Here is a 25,121-nt window from a genome sequence, read left to right on the forward strand (position 1 = left end):
AAAATCTAAAACGAGTATCAACTTCAGGAAGTGAGTCAGATCTGTAACACATTCTACTTTTATATTTAGTGTGAAGCATTTTATTTCCGATCATATTCAGGCACACTGCTCTGTCTGTAAGGCTGTTTAATACTAATGGCACATTAGCAAACCACTGAGGCTAGACCAGAATTCTCTCCTGGTAAGTGCATTATCATATTATTTCATTTAGTCAAAATTACCTCACAGTATTTTGGAGTGAAAGAAGAAAAAACTGGAATCAAATATGAAAATAAAATGTATTATCTAGGTAGATATTATCGCTGTTTCTTCCATACAAATAACATTCATCAAGTAAAAGGCTGTCTGAGTCTCTGCTGTCTTGCATCTGTGTGAGCTCTTCATCAAAGCCTGAACATTTATGGACATTAGCAGCACCTTAACTCACTGTGTGCGCTTGTGTAGTATTTATTAGTCTTGTGTAATATTTGTTAGTCTTGTGCAGTATTTATGTGAATAAATAGAATACTCTGACAGTGTATGTTTCTTTCATTTTTACAGTGTAAATAATAATCAAGACCTGTATATGTGCATTTGGATGAATATTATCAATCTGATGCAGCCATGCTCTTCAATACCTTGTTGGTAATCGTCCTCTCTGTGTCAGGTAAATTGTTTGTGTTTTTTTTTTTTCCAAATGTAGTTCTGATATTTCAGTCTTCAACATATACAGCATTTATCTGCATGTGTTCCCAATTATTAGTCTCCCTTCATTATCTCAATCAGCAGCAAAATTGAATACATTTAAATTGCTTTAAGGAATGTATATAATATCTATAAAATTATATTCTACAGTACATTAGTTTAGAGTAGTGCAACATTTCTCATCTGAAGAGAGAAGGGCAAAAGAGAGAACTTATAAGATGTTCCTCTTCACACTCAGCTTTAAAACTGAGACAGAGGCATGATATAAATATCTGTGGCTTTACAAAATGATCGGAGCTGTTGACTGTGCAAGTTGCATTCTTAGAATGGCGAAAAAGTATTTTGGTGCCACATATTTTGATAAAAGCAGTTCATTTTCACTGTTAGCAAAACACAACAGTTTTCAGCTGACAGTGTATGCAGACACTCGCTCTTAACTTGCTTGGCATAATGCTACTTTTTAACAAAGCTAGCTACTAAGCAAGACTTCCTGTACCTGCAAATCTCACATTTATTGGCGACTACTGCCATCTACTGATGTCAGTTAGTATTAAAATAGCTAACAGAGGGACAAAAGATAATGCAGTTAATTCATTTGAACCTGCAAATTCTTATATCACTGAGATATAATATATATATATATATATATATATATATTATGGGAAGGTCTGAAATTATATCAACAAAACCAACCACAGATTTCACCCCCCCTCCAGAACATATCCAGGGCTCCACATGTACAATTATTGATGTACTATATAAGTTAGGTGCAGTAGTTTTAAAGTTTTGTTAATTGAATCCCTTATCTGTCATGTTGCCAACACATGTGTGTTTTAAATTTGTGTGTGTGTATGCGTGTGTGTTTGTGCGTGTGTGTGTGTGTGTGTGTGTGTGTGTGCGTGTGCATGTGTGTGTGTGTGCGTGTGTGTTTGTATTTTTCAGGTGTTCTGAGCCAGAGGGGATGGGGAGTGACTTACACCCCTGAGAGAATCTGTGCCTTAAAGGGGTCTTCAGTTGACATGAGCTGCACTTACTCATATCCCACATCTGGCCCAGTGCAGAAAACATTATGGTTTATTCACTGGAATGAGCCACAGGAGCCTGAGGACCTGTCCCAGAATGCAGAGTACTCTCACCGTGTGGAGTACCTGGGGAATAAGAACAATGACTGCGCTTTCAGAATAAAGCAACTGAAAGAAAGCGATTCAGCAATATATCGCTTCAAGTTCCTGACTGACAGCCAACATGGAAAATATACTGGTCAGCCTGGAGTCTCATTGACAGTTACAGGTAATTCTAAACTTGCTTTATATACTATGAACTGGCAATACTCCTAATCATTTTCTAATAGAAACAGAATGGTCTATTTATCATGTTGATTCTTGTGTGCAGGTCTTCAGGTGAAAGTGACAGAGAATGAGGCACAGAGTGTAACACTGACCTGTAGCAGCACCTGCACTTTGAGTGGCAGCCCAACCTTTACCTGGTACAAGAACAGAGAAGTTGTGACCAATAAAAATGAATACTCCCTCAATGTAGCCAGCACTGGTGATACAGATCTCTACTCCTGTGCTACAGGAGGAGTCACTTCCCCTGCAGTCAATGTGAAATGTGAGTTTCTGCCCACCTTCTGTTTTACTGGGAAATAATGCATGCAGGGCCGGCCCGAGGCATAAGCGAACTAAGCGGCTGCTTAGGGCCCCCGTGGCCACCAGGGGGCCCCCATGCGGTATTCATCCCCTATCGCAGAACCAGCCTTAGTAATTTAAAACGGAATGACAACCGAATATTTCATAACAACGTAATGTAAGACGGATATTACAAAGCGGCCAAGCCCCCACCCCCAGGCAACAGATTAAAAGGGTGCCCCCCCCCCCCCCCCACCCTGGGTCGACAGGACTGCTCTTAGGGCCCCCGAAACCCTCAGGCCGGTACTGAATGCATGTCTGTGTTTATGGTCAATCCTACTCCAGCGGAATAAAATATTCTCTGTTTAAGAACAGGAAACAGAAAAGGATTTGTTTTAATTCACAACAGAGAAACAGCACACCATGGTGAGGCACAATTTATGGTTGATCTTGAGCGATGATGAGTGGGGAGATCAAAGGTCAAAGCATATTATTTTAAAATGGTAAATTTATTGTGAAAATCATGATCATATTGCTAATGCTTTGTCACTGTTGTTATGATGATGTCTTTATGAATGTATAATATCAATGTATCACCTTTTTTGAATTTATATTATTCCAATAAGTACAGTTTACCTGGTTTTGAGGGAGGAGCAGAAGAGGGTGAGAAGTTGGTTGAATAACTGGATGTTTTCTTTCTGCATTTTGTTCCTTCACCCAGGTGTGAAGGTGGAAATCATTTCTGACACAGTGTCAGGGGGAGATTCAGTGGAACTGACCTGTAGAGCAACCTGCACTTGGCTGGGCAACAGCTTCATTTGGTACAAGAATGAGCAGCGTCTGACTGACTACTACAGGTTCTCCCAGTCCAATATAAAGTTCACTGCCAAAAGTGAAGATACTGGCAGATACTCCTGTGTTGTAAACGACAATCAGCGTCTTGTTTCCCCTGCCGTGACTCTCAGTGTGAGATGTGAGTGTTTGAGGTCTAGTTTGTGTATTTTACATTAATTTATGCACAAGAACCAAGAGATTCTTCTGAGAGAACAAGCATTCCATTATTAGACAGGTTGAGATTTTGGGGTCTCAGTTGACTTCAATCTTTAATTGAAATGAAAAGTTGGACCATTTAGAGTAATATGCATTCATACATTTATTGTGGGTGCTGTACAATGTAGAATTATGTTGAATAACTCAGTATATTGTGTTATTGTATTTCTTCTTCTCATTCAGGTGTAAAGGTTGAAATGAAATCTAACACAGTGAGTGAGGGAGTGAGGGTGACACTAACCTGTAAAATCACCTGCACTGACCTGACTGGCAGCCAAACATTCATCTGGTACAAGAATGGACAATATCTGTCTCACACCACCCAGAAATATCAAAATCATGACCTTCAGTTCATAGCCAGCAGTGGAGATGCAGGCAGCTACTCCTGTGCAGTAAGTGGCCATGAGAATCTCCCGTCCCCAGCAGTGACTCTCTGTGAGTATTTGAGGACAAACTCATTTATTTAACTTTACTGAGTCTCATTTGTTACTTATTTTGAAAAAGCGGTGATGCAGTTGGACTTTAATGTACCTTTAGAAGACATGAGAACAGGGCAGAAGAGCAACCTGCAGATAATGATTAGGAAATGGAAGTTATTATGTTTAGAAACGATATCGGATTAAGTTAATTCTTAAAATTGAAAGAAAGATGGCATTGCAATAATAGCAGTCAAACAAAATGACATATTGGAAACATTGAGGAAAAGGAAACATACTTTAACTGAGGTAAGTGTGACATCTATACAAAACTGCAGGACCTATTATTTTCTCTTTCAGATCCTCCGAAGAGCGTCTCAGTATCAGTGAGCCCCTCTGGTGAAATAGTGGAGGGCAGTTCAGTGACTCTGACCTGCAGCAGTGATGCCAACCCACCAGTGCAGAGATACGCCTGGTATAAGAATAATAGAGCTGTGTCCCCATGGAGAGGATCATACCGGAGTTACACCATTAATACCATCACACTGCAGGATGCAGGAGAATACTACTGTCAAGCAGGGAATGTGATTGGGACGGAAAAATCTCATCCTAAACGTCTTAATGTGCAGTGTGAGTATATCAGTGCATCTCAGCTTCATACACACAGAGCAGAGAGTGAGTATCTCGTGAGTATCTTTGGGTAACTTCACAGCAGTAAGACACTGAGTAAAGCAGACACACTGGCCAGTGGAGGAGAAATCAGATATAATTACATTATCATACAGTGATGAGCCTGATCATACTGACATGTCTTAGGTAAATCGTGTAGTCAGTTTGCAAAGGGCAAAAAAGGTACCACATGCAGCTGTTCAACTTTTAAAAAATTAAGTTATCATTATTAATGAACATGCTAAAACGACATATCTAAATACTGCTGTCACTTTTGAAAACAAAACACAGACGATAAGGACGGGGATTAGATGGCATGCCGCTCCCGTGTGCGTCTCTCATTCCAGCACCCCGGTCTCACTGCAGGCAGAGCATATAAACCATTACCAATCAATTGTAATTGCAAACAGGCGTGGTTGTTAGCCAGCTGTACTGTTCCCACTCTGCCTGCAGATGGGGCTCTAACCACACCACTCCTCCACATCACATTGTGAGATTTCAGCTCCATTACATTACATTACATTACAGGCATTTAGCAGACGCTCTTATCCAGAGCGACTTACATAACTATTTTACATAGCATTTTTATATTGTATCCATTTATACAGCTGGATATATACTGAAGCAATGCAGGTTAAGTACCTTGCTCAAGGGTACAACGGCAGTGTCCTTACCCGGGAATCGAACCTGCGACCTTTCGCTTACAAGTCTAGTTCCTTACCCACTGTGCTACACTCCGTCCATTATAAACATTACTTTGAAATAAATGTCTCTGCTAGTGTTTTGAGATGCAACACAGAGAATTAGAAATTATATGGAATTGACCACATTGTTCTAATTATTTTAGATGCTCCCAAGAATACCTCAGTGTGACTTTTATTTAAAACTGCAGGACCTGTTATTTTCTCTTTCAGATCCTCCGAAGAGCGTCTCAGTATCAGTGAGCCCCTCTGGTGAAATAGTGGAGGGCAGTTCAGTGACTCTGACCTGCAGCAGTGATGCCAACCCACCAGTGCAGAGATACACCTGGTATAAGAAGAATAAACCTGTATCCTCAGAGACAGGAGGACCAGAGGACAGTTACACCATTAAAAGCATCACACTGCACGATGCAGTAGAATACATCTGTGTGGCACAGAATAGGATTGGGATAAAAAGATCTCCTCCTAAACGTCCTGATGTGCTGTGTGAGTATATCAGTGCATCTCAGCTTCAGACACACAGAGTGTCAGTATCTCCTGAGTGTCTTTGGGTAACTTCACAGCAGTAAGACACTGAGTAAAGCGGTCACACTGGCCAGTGGAGGAGAAATCAGATATAATTACATTATCATACAGTGATGAGTCTGATCATACTGACATGTCTTAGGTAAAACGTGTGGTCATTTTGAGTTTGCAGTGCACAATAAAGGTACCACATGCAGCTGTTCAACTTTAAAAAATGAAGTTATCATTAGTAATGAAGAAGCTAAAAAGACATATCTAAATACTTCTGTCACTTTTGAAAACTTGATTCTGCTGTGTCATTTTCCAACTACCATAAAAAGCTACAGTATTTCCTGTTCATTTTGTAACAAAGCATGATATACTGGGATATTTACTGTAACAGGTTCTGCAGTCCTTTTCCCCACAAATCACACAATCCGTCGTTGTTAGAGGCACCAAGGCTTTATTGTGCGCTCGATACCAAAAACACGGAAACAAAAACAAAACAAAACACGCACGATAAGGACGGGGATTAGATGGCATGCCACTCCTGCGTGCATCTCTCATTTCAGCACCCCGGTTTCACTGCAGGCAGAGCATATAAACTATTACCAATCAATTGTAACTGCAAACAGGCGTGGTTATTAGCCAGCTATACTGCTCCCACTCTGCCTGCAGATGGTGACCTAACCACACCACTTCTCCACATCACATTGTGAGATTTCAGCTCCATTATAAACATTACTTTGAAATAAATGTCTCTGCTAGTGTTTCGAGAAGCAACGCAGTGAGTGAGAAATTATATAGAATTCAACAAATTTTTCTAATGATTTTAGATGCTCCCAAGAACACCTCTGTGTGACTTTTCATTAAAAATGCAGGACCTGTTATTTTCTCTTTCAGATCCTCCGAAGAGCGTCTCAGTATCAGTGAGCCCCTCTGGTGAAATAGTGGAGGGCAGTTCAGTGACTCTGACCTGCAGCAGCGATGCCAACCCACCAGTGCAGAACTACACCTGGTTTAAGAAGAATGACACTGGAGACTGGCAGCCAGGATCTGGACAGAGTTTGAACTTTTCTAACTTTAGATCCTGGAACAGAGGACAGTACTACTGTGAGGCACAGAACAGACTTGGAGCTCAAAATGCTTCTGCTCTACTGGTCACAGTGCAAGGTAGGACCAGAACATATTTGATCAAATGTTTTATCTGACGCTGATTGTGATCCAGTGGCTACAAAGCAATGCTGATCATAACATTGGTGCCACAATCCGAACCGGATCATGGTAGATAATGATGATGAGCAGTGTAACTAAAAGTATCATGATGCCAGCATTGAATTCAGTAAAATTCAAATGTATAGAAATTTCTAGTAAAGGTAGGCATATAAGGGGTGTATTTAAACATTTATCAACTTTCGCTTTAAGGACCTTGGTGAGGCATGTTGTGAAATGAACACTGCTATATCATAACTGACAGGGCTACATCTTTTTGACTTTGCTTAGGAGGTCAGTCACTGATCGTGGCTGCAGCTGTGGGAGTGGCTGAAATTTTGGCTCTTGTGTTTCTGTGTGTGTGCCTGAGGTACGTGGTTGTAAATGAGTCGGTCTGTAGTCACTCCAGTGTGAATTGCTGTATGTCTGATTTAGACTCATAGTTTAAAACGAGTGTACATTTTTGTGGAATGTTTTTGTCAAGCTTTAGCTACGTTACATCATGCTGATGCCATACTCAACCTCTAATGTCTGATTAGTGCTTAGACCACTGCATTATTAGACATTTTGTTTTATTGAGATGTCAATTTTAAAAACCCTGACTGATGCGTTTTAGTGTCCCAATTAGTTTATCAAACCTGTATGATGGGGTAACAGAATCCCCTTAAAGCTTGTTCTTAATATGAATCATGTGGACAGTTACAGACCATAACAAAGTCTTGTCAAGCGCATCAATTTGCCCATGAGCTCCAGTGTTGGTTTGAATAAAGCAGAACTACATTTATTGGGCAGGAAGAAACCTCTTATAACTCAGGCTCATTTCCTGTAACCAAATGACATCTGAATAATAAAAAATATACACATACATGGGCACTATTACCTCAGCAATACACATCATTCAAACAAAAGCAAAATGCTGTTTATACAAGAGGGGGCTGTTTAAAGATTTGTGTGAAGGTATATTTACTTTTTATTTTTCTTTCTTCTCTGAATAATCAGGAGGAGAAAATCAACAAATGAGACAGAAGGGGACAGGCAGGTGAGTTAATGAAATCAGTCTGCATATATGCATACATGTATTTATCTACGGATGTAATATAATTTTGATAATGCATAATGCATTCTTTAAGCAAAAACGGAAATGTGGTTAACACTGTCTATAATGCCTGTCTATAATGCATTATATACTTATAATACATTAAAATCTGCTCATAATACAGTATAATTAGAGTTATGAAGATTGATTAATACTCACAATGCTTTATAACAGTAATTGTGAGACATGATTTATTTATTTATATAGCACCTGAGTATCGTTAATGGGGATCCTAAATAAATAAATAAACCTTTCTTACAAATTAGTAGAAAGCATAGCAGTGTGTGCCATGTGACCTTGAAGGTTTATTAGATTATGTACAGATTTACAGTATGAGGTTATGATCTTCTATGTGTGTTCACATGCTTAATGGAAATATTTCAGGAGTTAATTATGTGTATTCCCCTGTTAAGGACAGTTTCATTTTCTCAAAAGGGGTTGCAGTATGTGACAGTAACGTTACACAGTACAATACTGCTTATGTGCATGTAATAATCTGTGCATTACATAGAGAGCCAGGGAGAGTGACTTGTACTGTATGTGTTGTATTCACCTGTTTCCAATGAATAAATACACACAGATTATTGTTGTGATGGTGGTTTATTGCTATTGGTTATTGCAAATATATGCTTTGGAATGAAAGAAGTACTTCAGAATGCAATCTTTCCAAAATTTTATGAAAACCCATTGTAAAACAGGTCATGTTAGAGACAAGAAATCGTATTAAGTGTATTAAGTTTGTATGTCTGGTTCAGTCGATATTGAACTGCTGATGGCATGTATTTGAAAATAAAACATTGATTCATTAGCTGATTTTTTTATATCAGGTTAAATTGATGTTTTGTCGTTAATGGGGGCGAGTAGCTCACTCCAGCTCTGAGGAGCTCACTGAAATGAACAGGTACTTTCTGTGGAACTTTCCCAACCTTCTCCTGCCTCTTTTCTTTACCCTGCAGGGGAATAAAAGCCCCATTTTTGGCAACGTCTCAGGGATGGCAATGAGTCACACTGGAACACAGGATACGGACACAGACGACGGTGACGACCTCTGATCAGCCCGCTAACACCCGCAACCAGAGTGTCTCACTGGATTGACCAGAGTGTCTCACTGGATAGACCGGAGTGTCTCACTGGATTGACCAGAGTGTCTCACTGGGGAGAGTTGAGATTGTTGTGCTGTGATTTATGTTGGAAACAAAAACACAAAGAAGTATTTAGATTCTAACCATAGTAGATGTGTGACATTTACATCAGCGTGTACAATATTAGAAATGAATGGTAGCCAAAAAATGTGCATCCATAACACTTGGTCATGTAAGCATGTACAAAGCAAACCCTGGAAACAAAAATACAAATGAGCATTTCTGAGATTCCAGTACTTCTCACTACATCTGTAACAGTTTATATATTTATGTGTTTGCAGGACCGGGTGTTACCTTGATGCACACTAATTCTATATTTTGGTTATTTGTTTGTTGCAGTCCCAAAGCCCAGTTCAAGTATTTTAAAATTAATGTTGTAATTCCCTGTGCTTTGTAAGAACTTCTCTGCCTGGTCAAAAAGAAGAACGTGGTAACACGAGGACTGGATGTTCCGCTGATCTAGATTCGTCATTTGGTTTGTTCTGCTTGTCAACTTTCTTCTCTTTTCATTTTCTGTGTGACCTCAGCCTATGACATCACATTGATGTAATGTTTTCCAAAATTCCAGATAACTGTTCTGTGGCTAAAGCTTCTGCTTGTGCTTCATGTTGCAAGGTGTGTCTAAATGTGATAAAGGCTCCGGCAGGATTGACTGAAATGAGAATGAGAATGTCTGTGACTTTAATAGAGTCTAAATGCGCTGTTTTCTCCATGCAGGTCACCAGCCCCATCAGTAAAGGAAGACTGTGTTCTCTACAGCACACTTTGAAAACTGTGAAAATAAACCAGGAAGATATCTTGCTTCATAAACTGTGGACCAATGCTGGTTATTCAGTGTAAATTTGGACATTTCTTTTGAATGTGTGAGCATTTTCTGAGTTTTTTCTTGAACTTTAAACAGCAGATTGTCTGAAAAGTAAGGTGGTATGAACCAAAAATTTCCTTCACTGGATGATACATTTTAGAGTATTTATTAAAACCAGTGAACATAAACTCTCCTCATGAACTCAGGTCACATGACTGTGCCTTTGTCACATGACCAGGATGACTGTGGTTATTGGAGTCTGCAAAGATGTACTCAGAATGGATCATTCCTTTGGCATTCTATCAAAATTTACATGCATAACAGCTCATGTCTTCATATTGTACACAAAGTATTATCATGATGTTGGTGACTGAAAGCCATTATCATTGCTGAATGTATTCGTTGGCCAAATGTACTGGAGAAATGGGCTTTATATGTAATTCAAAGATTATTATTATTATTTTTATTAATACTTGTATAACATTTACTATTACAGACATTCTTGTGCACATTTTGTGATTATATTATGCTTATTATGTAGGAGAATTTTGAGACTCCCCATGAGTGTGATGAAGTTGTTAAAGTTAAGGTATTCCCATCAATGTTGATCAGACTGTTTCCTCCAAACTCTCGATGCTGCATGATAAAAATATATCACATGTATAACTATATACTAATATTATCAATATGTAATCCAATAAACCTATATCAGTAGTTGCAGCAAAGCTTATGGAAACGCAAGAAATCACAGTATTCACTGTAGAAAAAAGGCAAATGCAGAAGGCTTAATAAAAATCATACTTACTCACTAAGCAGAAAAAACTAATCAAATAATAATTCCAGCAGATAACACTAACCAAAAACTAATCATATATTACTAAAAATATAATCCAAAAAACTAACAAAACGTTATTACCCAATAGAAATATGCTAGAAAACTAATACTTTACAGTGACCCATGTGTAACCTGAATAAAGTAAAAAAAGTACAGGAGACTATAACTCTGTGAACTTGTATGTGTAATGGAAAAATACAGAAAGCAATGACGTGTGTGCATAGTGAGAAAGTACAGAGTAAGGGAAAATTGGGGTACCTGTCCATTATGATAAGATTAATTAAGAACATCAATAGAACCGAAAATCATTTTTGGGGCACCTGTCCACTATGATAAGATTAATTATTGATACATTAAGAACATCATAAGGACCGAAAATCATTTTGGTGCCAAGAAAGTCAAGTTGACCCACGAACAGGAAACTGAAACTCCTTACTGTGCCAAAAAGACCAGATGGCTGGTATTTTTAGAAATGTGTTAAAGGGGGGTTGTGGGCACAATTTGTGTATAAAATGTATGCAAAACTGACAATCGAGGTTCAATTCTGCTGAATTGTTCCGGCTTTGTGCACCTGCGCAATAAAGTCTAAACTTTCTGAAGAGCTTGCTGCTGTTGTGTCTTTTCCCTCGTGAAATTGGTTTCTACAGATTGGCGATTGGCGTGGAAGTCTGTCGGTTCCTAGACACGACAATTACTGAACTGATCCCGTGTAGAGTGTAAACTCACATAATTTAAATTTGTTCTTCACATTCATAGTGTTAATTATTATTATTTTTTTTTTGGTTTTTGTATGACGAAACGTTAGAGCGTACCATTCATTTTTTAACCAATCATTCAATGAAACAAACAAAAAAACATATGCTTGAAGAATTTTGTGAGTAGACCATGTACTGTAGGTGTTACCCCCTGAGTTCTGCTGATGGAATAGAACATGTGCAGGTACAGCACTAAATGGGCCTTTGACCCTTTGACCTTTAAAAAAAAACATCTCACAGGGTCTGCAGGATTTCCAAATGAGAAAAGGCTAATATATATATATATATATAATATATTTAAAAACTGTAAAAAAAGAAAAGAAAAAAAAAGAACCTGTAAGATTCACGTAGGTCACACTTGCTGTTTGTGGCAGTGAAATTAACCCCAGGAGGAGAGATGAATGCAGTGCATTTCATTTGCCTGTAGATGACACTATTACTGCAGTATGTGAGTCCTGTATGAGCGTTTCAGATCAATTTCTTGCAAGATCTTTTACTAAACTGAATTAAATAATCTGGCTTAGGTAATGGATTTTGCATGGGGCTCCTGAAGTATGTGTGTTTACCTGATGCCTATCACACCTTTTAAAGTCTCATTAAAATTAATCTCTGCTGATTTTACAGACTGATTATACTGTACATATACTGGAATAGGCCAAGCCTCAGGCCTTAGCAACAGTTAGCAGATAACTAGTAGATAACTAGTTAACTAACTAGCTTACTGCTGGTAGCTTTAGTGCACTTTGCCAATGCAGTCACAGATGTTTCAGTTCAGTCATGCACATGCTGGAAGCATATTTTTATTCATTATTGCTTTTTTATATCTCAGGAATATAATGGTCATTTTGCTAGATACAGATGTACTGACATATATCTATATTTTGAAAACAGAAACAATGACTGTTATTTTGACATCTGTGAATGGAAGAAAGGTCTCAGCTAAATTTATACATGTGCTTATTTATGCGCATGCGTGCACATGAAAGTGTGTGTGTGTGTGATTATATCTGTCTGCAAGGGCATGTGTATTCAGGAATACTTAAAAATGCAAAGTTTGACTTCATTACTCCATTTATGTCAGAATGATTACTATCTGGAATCATTTTTGTAAACATAATCGTTATGTTTATTTTATAAGCGTAATATGCAAACAAACATAGTTACAAATTTATCTCAATTTCAATGACACAGTGGGGCGTGAGAAATGAGAATTACCCAGTCTTTTTTAAAAGGCAATAGTGGTCCAGTCCATACACAAAGCAAACGACTGTGTTCATTTTCTTCAACCGTTTTTATCTGATAAAATCTAAAATGTGCATGACTTTTAGGAAAAAAGGGGAAGTGAGTCAGTTCTGCAACAGCACATTCTACTTTTATATTTAGTGTGAAGCACTTCCTTTGCAGTCACATTCAGCCACACTGCTCTGTCTGCAAGGCTGTTTAATACTAATGGCTCATTAGCAAAGCACTGAGGCCAAATCAGAACTCTCTCCTGGTAAGTGCATTATCATATTATTTCATTTAATCAAAACTATATCACAATATTTTGTGGTGCAAGAAGATTGAACTGGGATAAATCAAAAAATAAAATGTATTTTCAGACTAGAAATGATTGTTGTTTCTTCCATACAAATATCAATTGTCAAGTAACATCCTGTCTGAGTCTTTGCTGTCTGGACTGTGTGAGCTCTTCATAAAAAAAGGAGTATTTAGGGACATTAGCAACACAAACTCACTGTGTGCTCTTGTGTAGTATTTGTTAGTCTGGTATTTTTGCTAATAAATAGAATACTCTGAGAGTCTCTATTTCTACTGTTCATTTTCACAGTGTAAATAATAATCAAGACCTGTATATGTGTATTTGGATAAATATTTTCAATCTGATGCAGCCATGCTCTTCAATACCTTGTTGGTAATCGTTCTCTCTGTGTCAGGTAAATTGTTTGTGTGTTTTTTTCCAAATGTTGTTCTGATGTTTCAGTCTACATATACAGTATTTATCAGCATGTGTTCCTATTCATTAGTCTCCCTTCATAAACTCAATCAGAAGCAACAAAAGTGAATGCAGTTAAAATGCATTAAAGAATGTATATAATTAATATAAAATAATGTTCTACAGTACATTAGTTTAGAGTAGTGCAACATCGCTCATCTGAGAAGAGAGGGGATATAAGATAAAACTGATAAGATGAAGTTCCTCTTCATACTCAGCATTGAAACTGAGACAGAGGCATGATATAAATATCTGTGGCACGTTTAAATTAAAACCAGTTTGTTTTCACTGTAAGCAAAACATAACAGTTTTCAGCCAACGGTATACGCAGACACTCGCTCATATCTAGCTTGGTTTGCTACTACATTCTAGCAAAGCTAGTTACTAAGCAAGACTTCCTGTACCTGCGAATCTCACATTGATAGGAGGCTACTGCCATCTACTGACATAAGTTAGTATTGAAATACAAGTACAATTATTGATGTTCCATAGTTTTGAAGAAGTTAGGTGCACTTGTTTTAAAGTTTTGTTAATTGTATCCCTTAGCTGCCATGTTGCCAACACATCTGTGTTTTAAAGGATTTCTGAGCAGTGTGTTTGTGTGTGTGTGTGTGATGGTGATATTGTGTGTGTGTGTGTGTGTGTGCATTTGCATGTGTGATGTGTGATGTATTACATGTGTGTGTGTGTGCGGTGTAGTGGTGTGTGATACGTTGTGTTGTGTGTGTCTGTGTGTGTGTGTGTGTGTGTGCATTTGCATATGTGTGCACATGTGTGTGTGTGTGTGTATGTATACTTGTGTTTGCGTGTATGTGTGTGTGTGTGTGTGTGTGTATGTATACATGTGCATGTGTGTGTCTGCGTGTGTATGCGTGTGTGTATGTGCGTGTGTGTGTATGTGTGTGTGCGCGTGTGTTTGTATATTTTTGAGGTGTGCTGAGCCAGAGTGGATGGGGAGTGACTTACAATCTGTGCCTTAAAGGTGTCTTCAGTAGACATGAGCTGCACTTACTCATATCCCACATCTCACACAGTGCAGAGAACATTCTGGTTTATTCACTGGAACAAGCCACAGGAGCTTGAGGACCTGTCCCAGGACCCAGAGTACTCTCACCGTGTGGAGTACCTGAGGAATCAGAACAGTGACTGCACTTTCAGAATAAAGCAACTGAAAGAAAGCGATTCAGCAATATATCGCTTCAGGTTCCTGACTGACCGTTATGGTGGAAAATATACTGGTCATTCTGGAGTCTCATTGACAGTTACAGGTAATTCTAATCTTGCTTTATATACTATTAACTGTCAGTACTTCTAATCATTTTCTAATAGAAACAGAATGGTCTTTTTATCATGTTGATTCTTGTGTGCAGGTCTTCAGGTGAAAGTGACAGAGAATGAGGCACAGAGTGTAACACTGACCTGTAGCAGCACCTGCACTTTGAGAGGCACCCCAACCTTTACCTGGTACAAGAATGGAAAAGTTGTGCCCTATGAGTATAAATACTCCCTCAATTTAGCCAGCACTGATGATACAGATCTCTACTCCTGTGCTACAGGAGGAGTCACTTCCCCTGCAGTCAATGTGAAATGTGAGTGTCTGCCCACCTTCTGTTTTACTGGGAAATAATGCATGCAGGGCCGGCCCGAGGCATAAGCGAACTAAGCGGCTGCTTAGGGCCCCCGTGGCCACCAGGGGGCCCCCATGCGGTATTCATCCCCTATCGCAAAACCAGCGTTAGTAATTCAAAACGGAATGACATCCGAATATTTCATAACAACGTAATGTAAGACGGATTTTACGAAGCAGCCACCCCCCCCCCCCCCCCCCCCGAGCCCGGGTCGACAGGATTGCTCTTAGGGCCCCCGAAACCCTCAGGCCGGTACTGAATGCATGTCTGTATTTATGGTCAATCCTACTCCAGGGGAATAAAATATTCTCTGTTTAAGAACAGGAAACAGGAAAGGATTTCTTTTAATTCACAACAGAAAAAACAGCACACCGTGGTGAGGCACAATTTATGGTTGATCTTGAGCGATGATGAGCGGGGAGATCAAAGGTCAAAGCATATTATTTTAAAATGGTAAATTTATTGTGAAAATCATGATCATATTGCTAATGCTTTGTCACTGTTGTTATGATGATGTTTTTATGAATGTATAAGTATCACCTCTATTGAATGTATATTATACCAATTTTGTTGAATAACACATTATAATGTGTTATTGTATTTCTTCTTCTCACTCAGGTGTAAAGGTTGAAATGAAATCTGAAACAAGGAGTGAGGGAGAGTGGGTGACACTAACCTGTGAAATCACCTGCACTGACCTGACTGGCAGGCAAACAATCATCTGGTACAGGAATGGAGAATCTCTACAATACAGCGAACAGAAATATCAACAAGATGACTACCTTCAGTTCATAGCCACCAGTGGAGATGCAGGCAGCTACTCCTGTGCAGTAAGAGGTCATAAGAATCTTCTGTCCCCAGCAGTGGCTCTCTGTGAGTATTTGAAGACAAACTCAAACATTTAACTTTACTGAGTCTCGTTCGTTACTCATTTTGAAAAAGCGGTGATGCAGTTGTACTTTAATGTACCTTTAAAAGACATGAGAACTGGGCAGAAGAGCAACCTGCAGATAATGATTAGGAAATGGAAGTTATTATGATTAGAAACGATATCGGACTAAGTTAATTCTAAAACTTGAAAGAAAGATGGCATTTCTATCATAGCAGTCAAACAAAATGACTTATTGGAAACATTGAGGAAAAGGAAACATACTTTAACTGAGGTAAGTGTGAGATCTATATAAAACTGCAGGACCTGTTATTTTCTCTTTCAGATCCTCCGAAGAGCGTCTCAGTATCAGTGAGCCCCTCTGGTGAAATAGCGGAGGGCAGTTCAGTGACTCTGACCTGCAGCAGTGATGCCAACCCACCAGTGCAGATATTCAAGTGGTATAAGAATGATAGAGCTGTATCCTCATTGAGAGAATCAAAAGAGAGGTACATCATTAATAAAATCAACTCCTGGGAAGCTGGAGATTACTACTGTGAGGCAGGGAATGGGATTGGGACAGACAGATCTCCTAATATACGTCTTGATGTGCAGTGTGAGTATATCAGTGCATCTCAGCTTCAAACACTCAGAGCAGAGAATCAGTATCTCCTGAGTATCTTTAGGAAACTTTGCAATAGTAAGACACTGAGTAAAGCAGTCACACTGACCAGTGGAGGAGAAATCAGATATAATTACATTATCATACACTGATGAGCCTGATCATACTGACATGTCTTAATTAAAACGTGAAGTCATTTTGAGTTTGCAAAGGGCAAAATAGGTACCACATGCAGCTGTTCAACTTTAAAAAAATTAAGTTATCATTATTAATGAACATGCTAAAACGACATATCTAAATACTGCTGTCACTTTTGAAAACTTGATTCTGCTGTGTCATTTTCCAACAACCATACAAAGCTACAGTATATCCAGTTCATTTTGTAACAAAGCGTGATATACTGGGGTATTTATTGTAACAGGTTCTTCAGTCCTTTTCCCCACAAACCACACAATCCGTCGTTGTTAGAGGCACCAAGGCTTTATTGTGCGCTCGATACCGAAAACACGGAAACTAAAATAAAAACAAAACAAAACAAAACACGCACGATAAGGACGGGGATTAGATGGCATGCCGCTCCCGTGTGCGTCTCTCATTCCAGCACCCCGGTCTCACTGCAGGCAGAGCATATAAACCATTCCCAATCAATTGTAACTGCAAACAGGCGTGGTTGTTAGCCAGCTGTACTGCTCCCACTCCACCTGCAGATGGCGACCTAACCACACCACCCCTCCACATCACATTGTGAGATTTCAGCTCTATTATAAACATTACTTTGAAATAAATGTCTCTACTAGTGTTTTGAGATGCAACACAGTGAGTGAGAAATTATATGGAATTGAGCACATTTTTCTAATGATTTTAGATGCTCCCAAGAATACCTCTGTGTGACTTTTATTTAAAACTACAATTCCTGTTATTTTCTCTTTCAGATCGTCCGAAGAGAGTATCAGTATCAGTGAGCCCCTCTGGTGAAATAGTGGAGGGCAGTTCAGTGACTCTGACCTGCAGCAGTGATGCCAACCCACCAGTGCAGAGATACACCTGGTATAAGAATAATAGAGCTGTATCCTCAGAGACAGGAGGACCAGAGGACAGTTACACCATTAAAAACATCACACTGCAGGATGAAGGAGAATACACCTGTCAGGCAGGGAATGGGATTGGGACAAAAACATCTCCTCCTAAACGTCTTGATGTACAGTGTGAGTATATCAGTGCAGCTCTGCTTCAGACACACAGAGCAGAGTGTCAGTATCTCCTGAGTGACTTTGGGTAACTTCACAGCAGTAAGACACTGAGTAAAGCAGACACACTGGCCAGTGAAGGGAGAATCATATAAAGACATAATTCATTTAACATGAGGAGTAAGCCAGATGATACGGACATGTCATAAGTTGCACAGGGCAAACAAACATACCATATGTACTGTAGATGTTTTATACCAAGTAATAGTTACTCTTAATAAACCAAGTTAACAGGATTGTATGTTTCTTTTTCTATTTTTAACCTTTCTAAATAATGCTAAATAAAATTTCTTATCTAAATACTGCTGTCATTATGAAAGCTTTTCTAACCTGTGTCTCAAGCCCATTTACCAACCTCCATAAAAGGATGCAGTATATTCTACTCATTTCCAAACAAAGAAAGCATTTGCAGTGTAATATTTCGGCTTCATTATACACTTTCCTTTGCAATAAATGGTTCTGAATCTATTTGAGACAAATCACAGAGATTGAGAAATTATATGGAATTGAACACATTTCTCTATTGATTTTAGATGCTCCCAACAACACCTCAGTATCAATGACCCCCTCTGGTGAAATAGTGGAGGGCAGTTCAGTGACTCTGACCTGCAGCAGTGATGCCAACCCACCAGTGCAGAACTACACCTGGTATAAGAAGAATTACACTGGATTCTGGCTGGCAGGATCTGGACAGAGTTTGAACTTTTCTAACTTTAGATCCTGGAACAGAGGACAGTACTACTGTGAGGCACAGAACAGACTTGGAGCTCTGAATTCTACTGCTATACTGGTCACAGTGGAAGGTAGGACCAGAGCATATTTGATACAATATTTTATCTGACGCTGATTATGATCCAGAGGCTATAAACCAATGCTGATCATGTCATTGGTGCTACAATCTGAACCGGATCATGGTAGATAATGATGATGAGCAGTGTAACTAGAAGTATCATGATGCCAGCATTGAATTCAGTAAAATTCAAATGTACAGAAATTTCTAGTAAAGGTAGGCGTATACTGGGTGTATTTAAACATTTGTAAACTGTCACCTTAAGGACCTTGGTGAGGCATGTTGTGAAATGAACACTGCTATATCATAACTGACAGGGCTACATCTCTCTGACTTTGCTTAGGAGGTCAGTCAAGAATCGCGGCTGCAGCTGTGGGAGTGGCTGCCATTTTGGCTCTTGTTTTTCTGGGTGTTGTGTGCGTGAGGTACGTGGTTGTAAATGAGTCGGTCTGTAGTCACTCCAGTGTGAATTACTGCATGTCTGATTTAGACTCATAGTTTAAAACGAGTGCACATTTTTGTGGAATGTTTTTGTCAAACATTAGCTACGTTACATCATGCTGATGCCATATCCCCCCTCTAATGTCTGATTAGTGCTTAGACCACTGCATTATTAGACATCTTGTTTTATTGAGATGCCAATTTTAGAAACTCTGACTGATGCGTTTTAGTGTCCCAATTAGTTTATCAAACCTGTATGATGGGGTAACAGAATCCCCTTAAAGCTTGTTTTTAATATGAATAATGTGGACAGCTACAGACCATAACAAAGTATTGTCAAGCGCATCAATTTGTTTATGAACTCCAGTGTTGGTTTGAATAAAGCAGAACTACATTTACTGGGCAGGAAGAAACCTCTTATAACTCAGGATCATTTCCTGTAACCAAATGACATCTGAATAATAAAAGATATACACATACATGGGCACTATTGCCTCAGCAATACAAATCATTCAAACAAAAGCAAAATGCTGTTTATACAAGAGGGGGCTGTTTAAAGATTTGTCTGAAGGTAGATTTACTTTTTATTTTTCTTTCTTTTCTGAATAATCAGGAGGAGAAAATCAAGAAATGAGACAGAAGGGGACAGGCAGGTGAGTTAATGAAATCAGTCTACATATATGCATACATGTATTTATCTACGGATGTAATATAATTTTGATAATGCATAATGTATTCTTTAAGCAAAAACTGAAATTTGGTTAACACTGTTTATGATGCCTGTCTATAATGCATTATATACTTATAATGCATTATAATCTGCTCATAATACAGTATAATTAGAGTTATGAAGATTGATTAATACTCATAATGCTTTATAACAGTAATCATGAGACATGATTTATTTATTTATATAGCACCTGTGTATTGCTAATGGGGATCCTAAATAAATAAATAAACCTTTCTTACAAATAAGTAGAAAGCATAGCAGTGTGTGCCATGTGACCTTGAAGGTTTATTAGATTATGTACAGATTTACAGTATGAGGTTATGATCTTCTATGTGTGTTCACATGCTTAATGGAAATATTTCAGGAGTTAATTATGTGTATTCCCCTGTTAAGGACAGTTTCATTTTCTCAAAAGGGGTTCCTGTATGTGACAGTAACGTTACACAGTACAATACTGCTTATGTGCATGTAATAATCTGTGCATTACATAGAGAGCCAGGGAGAGTGACTTGTACTGTATGTGTTGTATTCACCTGTTTCCAATTAATAAATACACGCTGATTATTGTTGTGATGGTGGTTTATTGCTATTGGTTATTGCAAATATATGCTTTGGAATGAAAAAAAGTACCACAATATGCAATCTATCCAAGATTTTATGAAAACCCACTGTAAAACAGGTCACGTTAGAGACAAGAAATCGTATTAAGTGTATTACATTTATATGTCTGGTTCAGTCGATATTGAACTGCTGATGGCATGTATTTGAAAATAAAACATTGATTCATTAGCTGATTTTTTTATATCAGGTTAAATGCATGTTTTATCGTTAATGGGGCGAGTAGCTCACTCCAGCTCTGAGGAGCTCACTGAAATGAACAGGACCTTTCTGTGGAACTTTCCCATCCTTCTCCTGCCTCTTTTCTTTACCCTGCAGGGGAATAAAAGCCCCATTTATGGCAACGTCTCAGGTATGCCAATGAGTCACACTGGAACACAGGGTACGGACAGAGACGACGGTGAAGTTCCCCTCTACGCCTCTGTTCAGCCCGCTAACACCCGCAACCAGGAGCAGGTTCTGTACTCCACTGTTCAAAAGCCACTCCCCCAGTGTGAGGAGGGTGTTCAGTACGCCAGCATCCAGTTCCGCCCCTCCAGTGCTGCCCCCAGGTGAGAATATCCCACCTTTATACTACCTGTGCTGACTGTCGCTGTGTCAGGTCTATTATCTCTCTCCAGCAGCTTTTATCACAGGCTGCTCTCTCTGACTGGAGCCAGACGAGGCCTCTATGGAGTCAGCAGGAGAATGACCCTCACTGGATAGACCAGAGTGTCTCACTGGATAGACCAGAGCTTCTCACTGGATAATAGACCAGAGTGTCTCACTGGATAGACCAGAGCATCTCATTGGTTAATAGACCAGAGTGTCTCACTGGATAGACCAGAGCGTCTCACTGGATAGACCAGAGCGTCTCACTGGATAATAGACCAGAGTGAATCACTGGGGAGAGCTGAGATGGGTGTGCTGTGATTTATATTGGAAAAAAAACATAAAGAATTATTTAGATTCTAACCATAGTAGATGTGTGACATTTACATCAGTGTGTACAATATTAGAAATTAATGATAGCCAAAAAACGTACATCTATAACACTTGGTCATATAAGCATGTACAAAACAAACCCTGGAAACAAAATACAAATGAGCATTTCAGAGAAAAATGCAAATGAGCATTTCTGAGGTTCCAGTACTTTTCAGTACATCTGTAACAGTTCATATATTTATGTGTTCGTAGGACCGGGTGTTGCCTTGATACACACTATTTCTATATTTTGGTTGTTTGTTTGATGCAGTCCCAAAGCCCAGTTCAAGTATTTTAAAATGTTGTAATCTCTCGCTGCTGCTTTGCTAAGAACTTCTCTGCCTGGTCAAAAGAAGAACGTGGTAATATTGGGACTGGATGTTCTGCTGATCTAGATTTATCATTATCGTTTGTTCTGCTTGTCAGCTTTCTTCTCTTTTCATCTCCTTGCTGTGTGACATCACAGTGATGTAATGTTTTCCATAATTCCAGATAACTGTTCTGTGGCTAAAGCTTCTGCTTGTGCTTTATGTTGCAAGGTGTGTCTAAATGTGATAAAGGCTCAGGCAGGATTGACTGAAATGAGAATGAGAATGTCTGTGACTTTAATAGAGTCTAAATGCGCTGTTTTCTCCATGCAGGTCACCAGCCCCATCCGTAAAGGAAGACTGTGTTCTCTACAGCACACTTCAAAAACTGGACATGTGAAAATAAACCAGCAAGATATCTTGCTTCATAAACTGTAGACCAATGCTGGTTATTCAGCGTAAATTTGGACATTTCTTTTGAATGTGTGAGCATTTTTTTGCTTGAACTTTAAATGGCAAATTGTCTGCAAAGTAATCCTCAAGCAGTATGAACCAAACATTTCCTTCACTGGATGATACATTTAAGAGTATTTATTAAAACCAGTGAACATAAACTCTCCTCATTACCTCAGGTCACATGACTGTGCCTTTGTCACATGACCAGGATGACTATGGCTATTGGGTCTGCAAAGATGTACCCCGAATGCATCATTCCTTTGGCATTCTATCAAAATGTACATGCATAACAGCTCATGTCTTCATATTATACACAAAGTATTATCAAGATGTTGGTGACTGAAAGCCACTCCCACCCGCCCAAAGGGATCACAGAGCTTCTCCACCCTAGCTCCCCAGTGGTGGAACGAACTCCCCGTCCCTCTCCGAACCTCCCCCTCACTATCCATCTTCCGCCGTGGCCTGAAGACTCATCTCTTCAGACTATACCTAGAATAACCACCACCATGCTGTGTTATATATATATATATATTACATATTAAAAAAAAAATAAATAAAAAAAAAAATACCTTTTTTCCTTGTCACTTGTTACATGTTGCCCCATCCTGCACCTTGGTAAATTGTATTTGTCCTAATACTCTAGCTTAATCTTCTGCTAGTTTGGCTTTGCAGATGTTAGACCAGGATAGTGTTCATTGTTCTCAGCTAGAAATAGCTGTACAAAATAAGTAATTGTACCTTACTGAACCCGTGTTCAGCAGTTGTCTACGATCATGAAAATGCACTTCTTGTACGTCGCTTTGGATAAAAGCGTCTGCCAAATGAATGTAATGTAATGTAATGTAATGTAATTATCATTGCTGAATGTATTCGCTGGCCAGATATACTGGAGAATTGAGCTTTATATGTAATTCAATTATTTCATTTTTTTATTAATACTTGTATAACATTTACATTACTATGACATTCTTGTACACATTTTGTGATTATATTGTGCTTATTACAGAACTGATCCCACCAAGAGTATAAATTCACATAAGGTGAATTTGTTTTTCACATTCTTAGTGTTTATTTTTTTGTATTGCTAAACGTTAGAATTCAGAGCATACCTTGAATTTTTTTAAACAATCATTCAATGAAACAAATAAAATAAACCTATGCTTGAAGAATTTTGCAAGTAAACCGTGTACTGTAGGTGTTACCCCCTGGGTTCTGCTGATGGAATAGAACATGTGCAGGAAAAGCACTAAACAGGTACTTTAAAAAAAACATCCCACAGGGCCTGCTGGATTTCCGAATGATAAAAGGCTGATATATATATATATATATATATATATATATATATAGCAGACACAGGATGGGTAAGGAACCCAGTGGAAAAATTTAGCAAATGATGTCATCAGTACTGTCATTTATGTTTTAGTACGGGGTGAGACCTGCACCACATTGAGTTAAATGAAATAAATAGAAAATATATCTTTTATAAACTGTTAAAAAAAAAAAAAAAAAACTATAACACCCAGATTCATGTAGGTTAAACATGCTGTTTGTGGCAGTGAAATTAACCTCAGGAGGAGAGATGAATGCAGTGCACCTTTTCTGCCTTTAGATGGCACTATTACTGCATGACATTAGTCCTGTCTGAGCGTTTCAGATCGATTTCCCCCAAGATCTTTTGCGAAGCTGAATTAAGTAATCTAGTTTAGGTAATGGTTTTTTGTATGGGGCTCCTGAACCTAAGAGTGTTTGCCTGTACCTGATGCCTATCACACCTTTTGCAGACTAATTCATATTAAGCTCTTCTGCTTTTACAGACTGTTTATACTGTACATGTATTGGAATAGGACAAGCCTCAGACCTTTACAACAATGTGTGCATTAGCAGATAGCTTCCTGCTAGTAGCTTTAGTTCACATTGCCAGTGCAGTCACAGATGTTTTAATTCAGTCATGCACATGCAGCTGGATGCATACTTTTATTTGTTATTGTTTTACAAGATCTCAAATAAAGACAAAGTTCATTTGGGAACAGACAGAGATGCTGAAATTTAAAAAAAAACAGAAACAATGTCTGTATTAATTGCACATCAGTGAATGGAATAAAGGTCTCAAGTGAATTCATACATGTGCTTATGTGAGATGTGTGATTGAACTGCTGTACCCATTTAAATGGTTTGTGGACTGGGAAGGCCTCTGTTAGTGTAGAGAGAGGGAGTGGTGCAAATTGGGGGGGGGGCACAGAAAAAGGCACAGAGACAGGGGAGTGTTGTTCAGGTATTTTTGTTGGAGGGAAGGTAGCCAGCTTTCCAGAGAGTTTTAAGAGTGATCGGTAAGCAGTGCTGTATTGTAAGTTATAGTAGTGATAGCCCGTCCGCACATTTCCAAGGAATAAACAAGTCAAAGGTGGAATCCCTGTGCTGGCTGGCTGTTTCCGAGTATTTGCTCACGCTACAGAAACACGGCAACGACGAAGCACTCACCCACGGCCTTACGCCATGTTGTTTACATGCGTGTGCATGCGTGTGCATTGAAGTGTGCACGTCAGCATGTCTGTCTTATAGAGCGTGTGGATTCAGGAATATTTACAAATGCAAAGTTTGACTTCATTATTGCATATGTCAAAATGGATCAGGAATTATGCCTGTAAGCAGAATTGTTATGTTTATTTTATAATATCCAAAATAAACATAAATGCAATTGATTGGGATTAAGAACAGCTGTTGTCATTGATATTCATATTGGTATCTGAATCTCAATAAGAGAGTGGAGTTACCCAGCCTTTTAAAAATGTACTGTTAGTCCTGACCAGACGCAAAGCTAATGACTGCGGTTGTTCTGCCATTTTTATCAGTTAACTTTTAAAATGTGCAAGACTTGAAAAAGGGGAAGTGAGTCAGATCTGCACCAGCCAGTCAATCACATTCTACTTTTATATTTAGCGTGAAGAACTTTCTTCACGGTC

The 25,121-nt window shown here is 38.8% G+C and overlaps 3 protein-coding genes across 4 annotated transcripts in view; all 3 read left to right on the plus strand.

The window, feature by feature from the left end:
- Window positions 1-1,363: 1,363 nt before the first annotated feature.
- LOC135237959 (B-cell receptor CD22-like) overlaps window positions 1,364-25,121 on the plus strand; it is a 174,649-nt gene continuing 150,891 nt past the window's right edge. Inside the window, exons 1-4 of one of the 2 annotated variants that reach the window (XM_064305563.1) lie at window positions 1,364-1,974; window positions 2,077-2,295; window positions 3,034-3,285; window positions 3,546-3,797. In XM_064305563.1, the coding sequence (XP_064161633.1) occupies window positions 1,509-1,974; window positions 2,077-2,295; window positions 3,034-3,285; window positions 3,546-3,797 (1,189 nt within the window). In that variant the 5' untranslated portion in view covers window positions 1,364-1,508. The remainder of the gene's footprint in view (window positions 1,975-2,076; window positions 2,296-3,033; window positions 3,286-3,545; window positions 3,798-25,121) is intronic. The other variant, XM_064305555.1, reaches the window with a different exon arrangement.
- Window positions 5,295-22,504, plus strand: LOC135239184 (B-cell receptor CD22-like). The gene is made up of 6 exons (XM_064307691.1): window positions 5,295-5,634; window positions 6,556-6,825; window positions 7,156-7,234; window positions 7,864-7,903; window positions 20,753-20,985; window positions 22,039-22,504. The coding sequence occupies exons 1-6, from the start codon at window positions 5,295-5,297 to the stop codon at window positions 22,103-22,105; spliced, it is 1,029 nt and encodes a 342-aa protein (XP_064163761.1). The 3' UTR covers window positions 22,106-22,504.
- On the plus strand, window positions 14,216-16,129 carry LOC135238136 (B-cell receptor CD22-like). The gene is made up of 3 exons (XM_064305842.1): window positions 14,216-14,758; window positions 14,861-15,079; window positions 15,737-16,129. The coding sequence occupies exons 1-3, from the start codon at window positions 14,488-14,490 to the stop codon at window positions 16,021-16,023; spliced, it is 777 nt and encodes a 258-aa protein (XP_064161912.1). The 5' UTR covers window positions 14,216-14,487; the 3' UTR covers window positions 16,024-16,129.

This window comes from Anguilla rostrata, chromosome 1 (assembly GCF_018555375.3).
Source record: "Anguilla rostrata isolate EN2019 chromosome 1, ASM1855537v3, whole genome shotgun sequence".
In the NCBI taxonomy this organism is placed as follows: domain Eukaryota; kingdom Metazoa; phylum Chordata; class Actinopteri; order Anguilliformes; family Anguillidae; genus Anguilla; species Anguilla rostrata.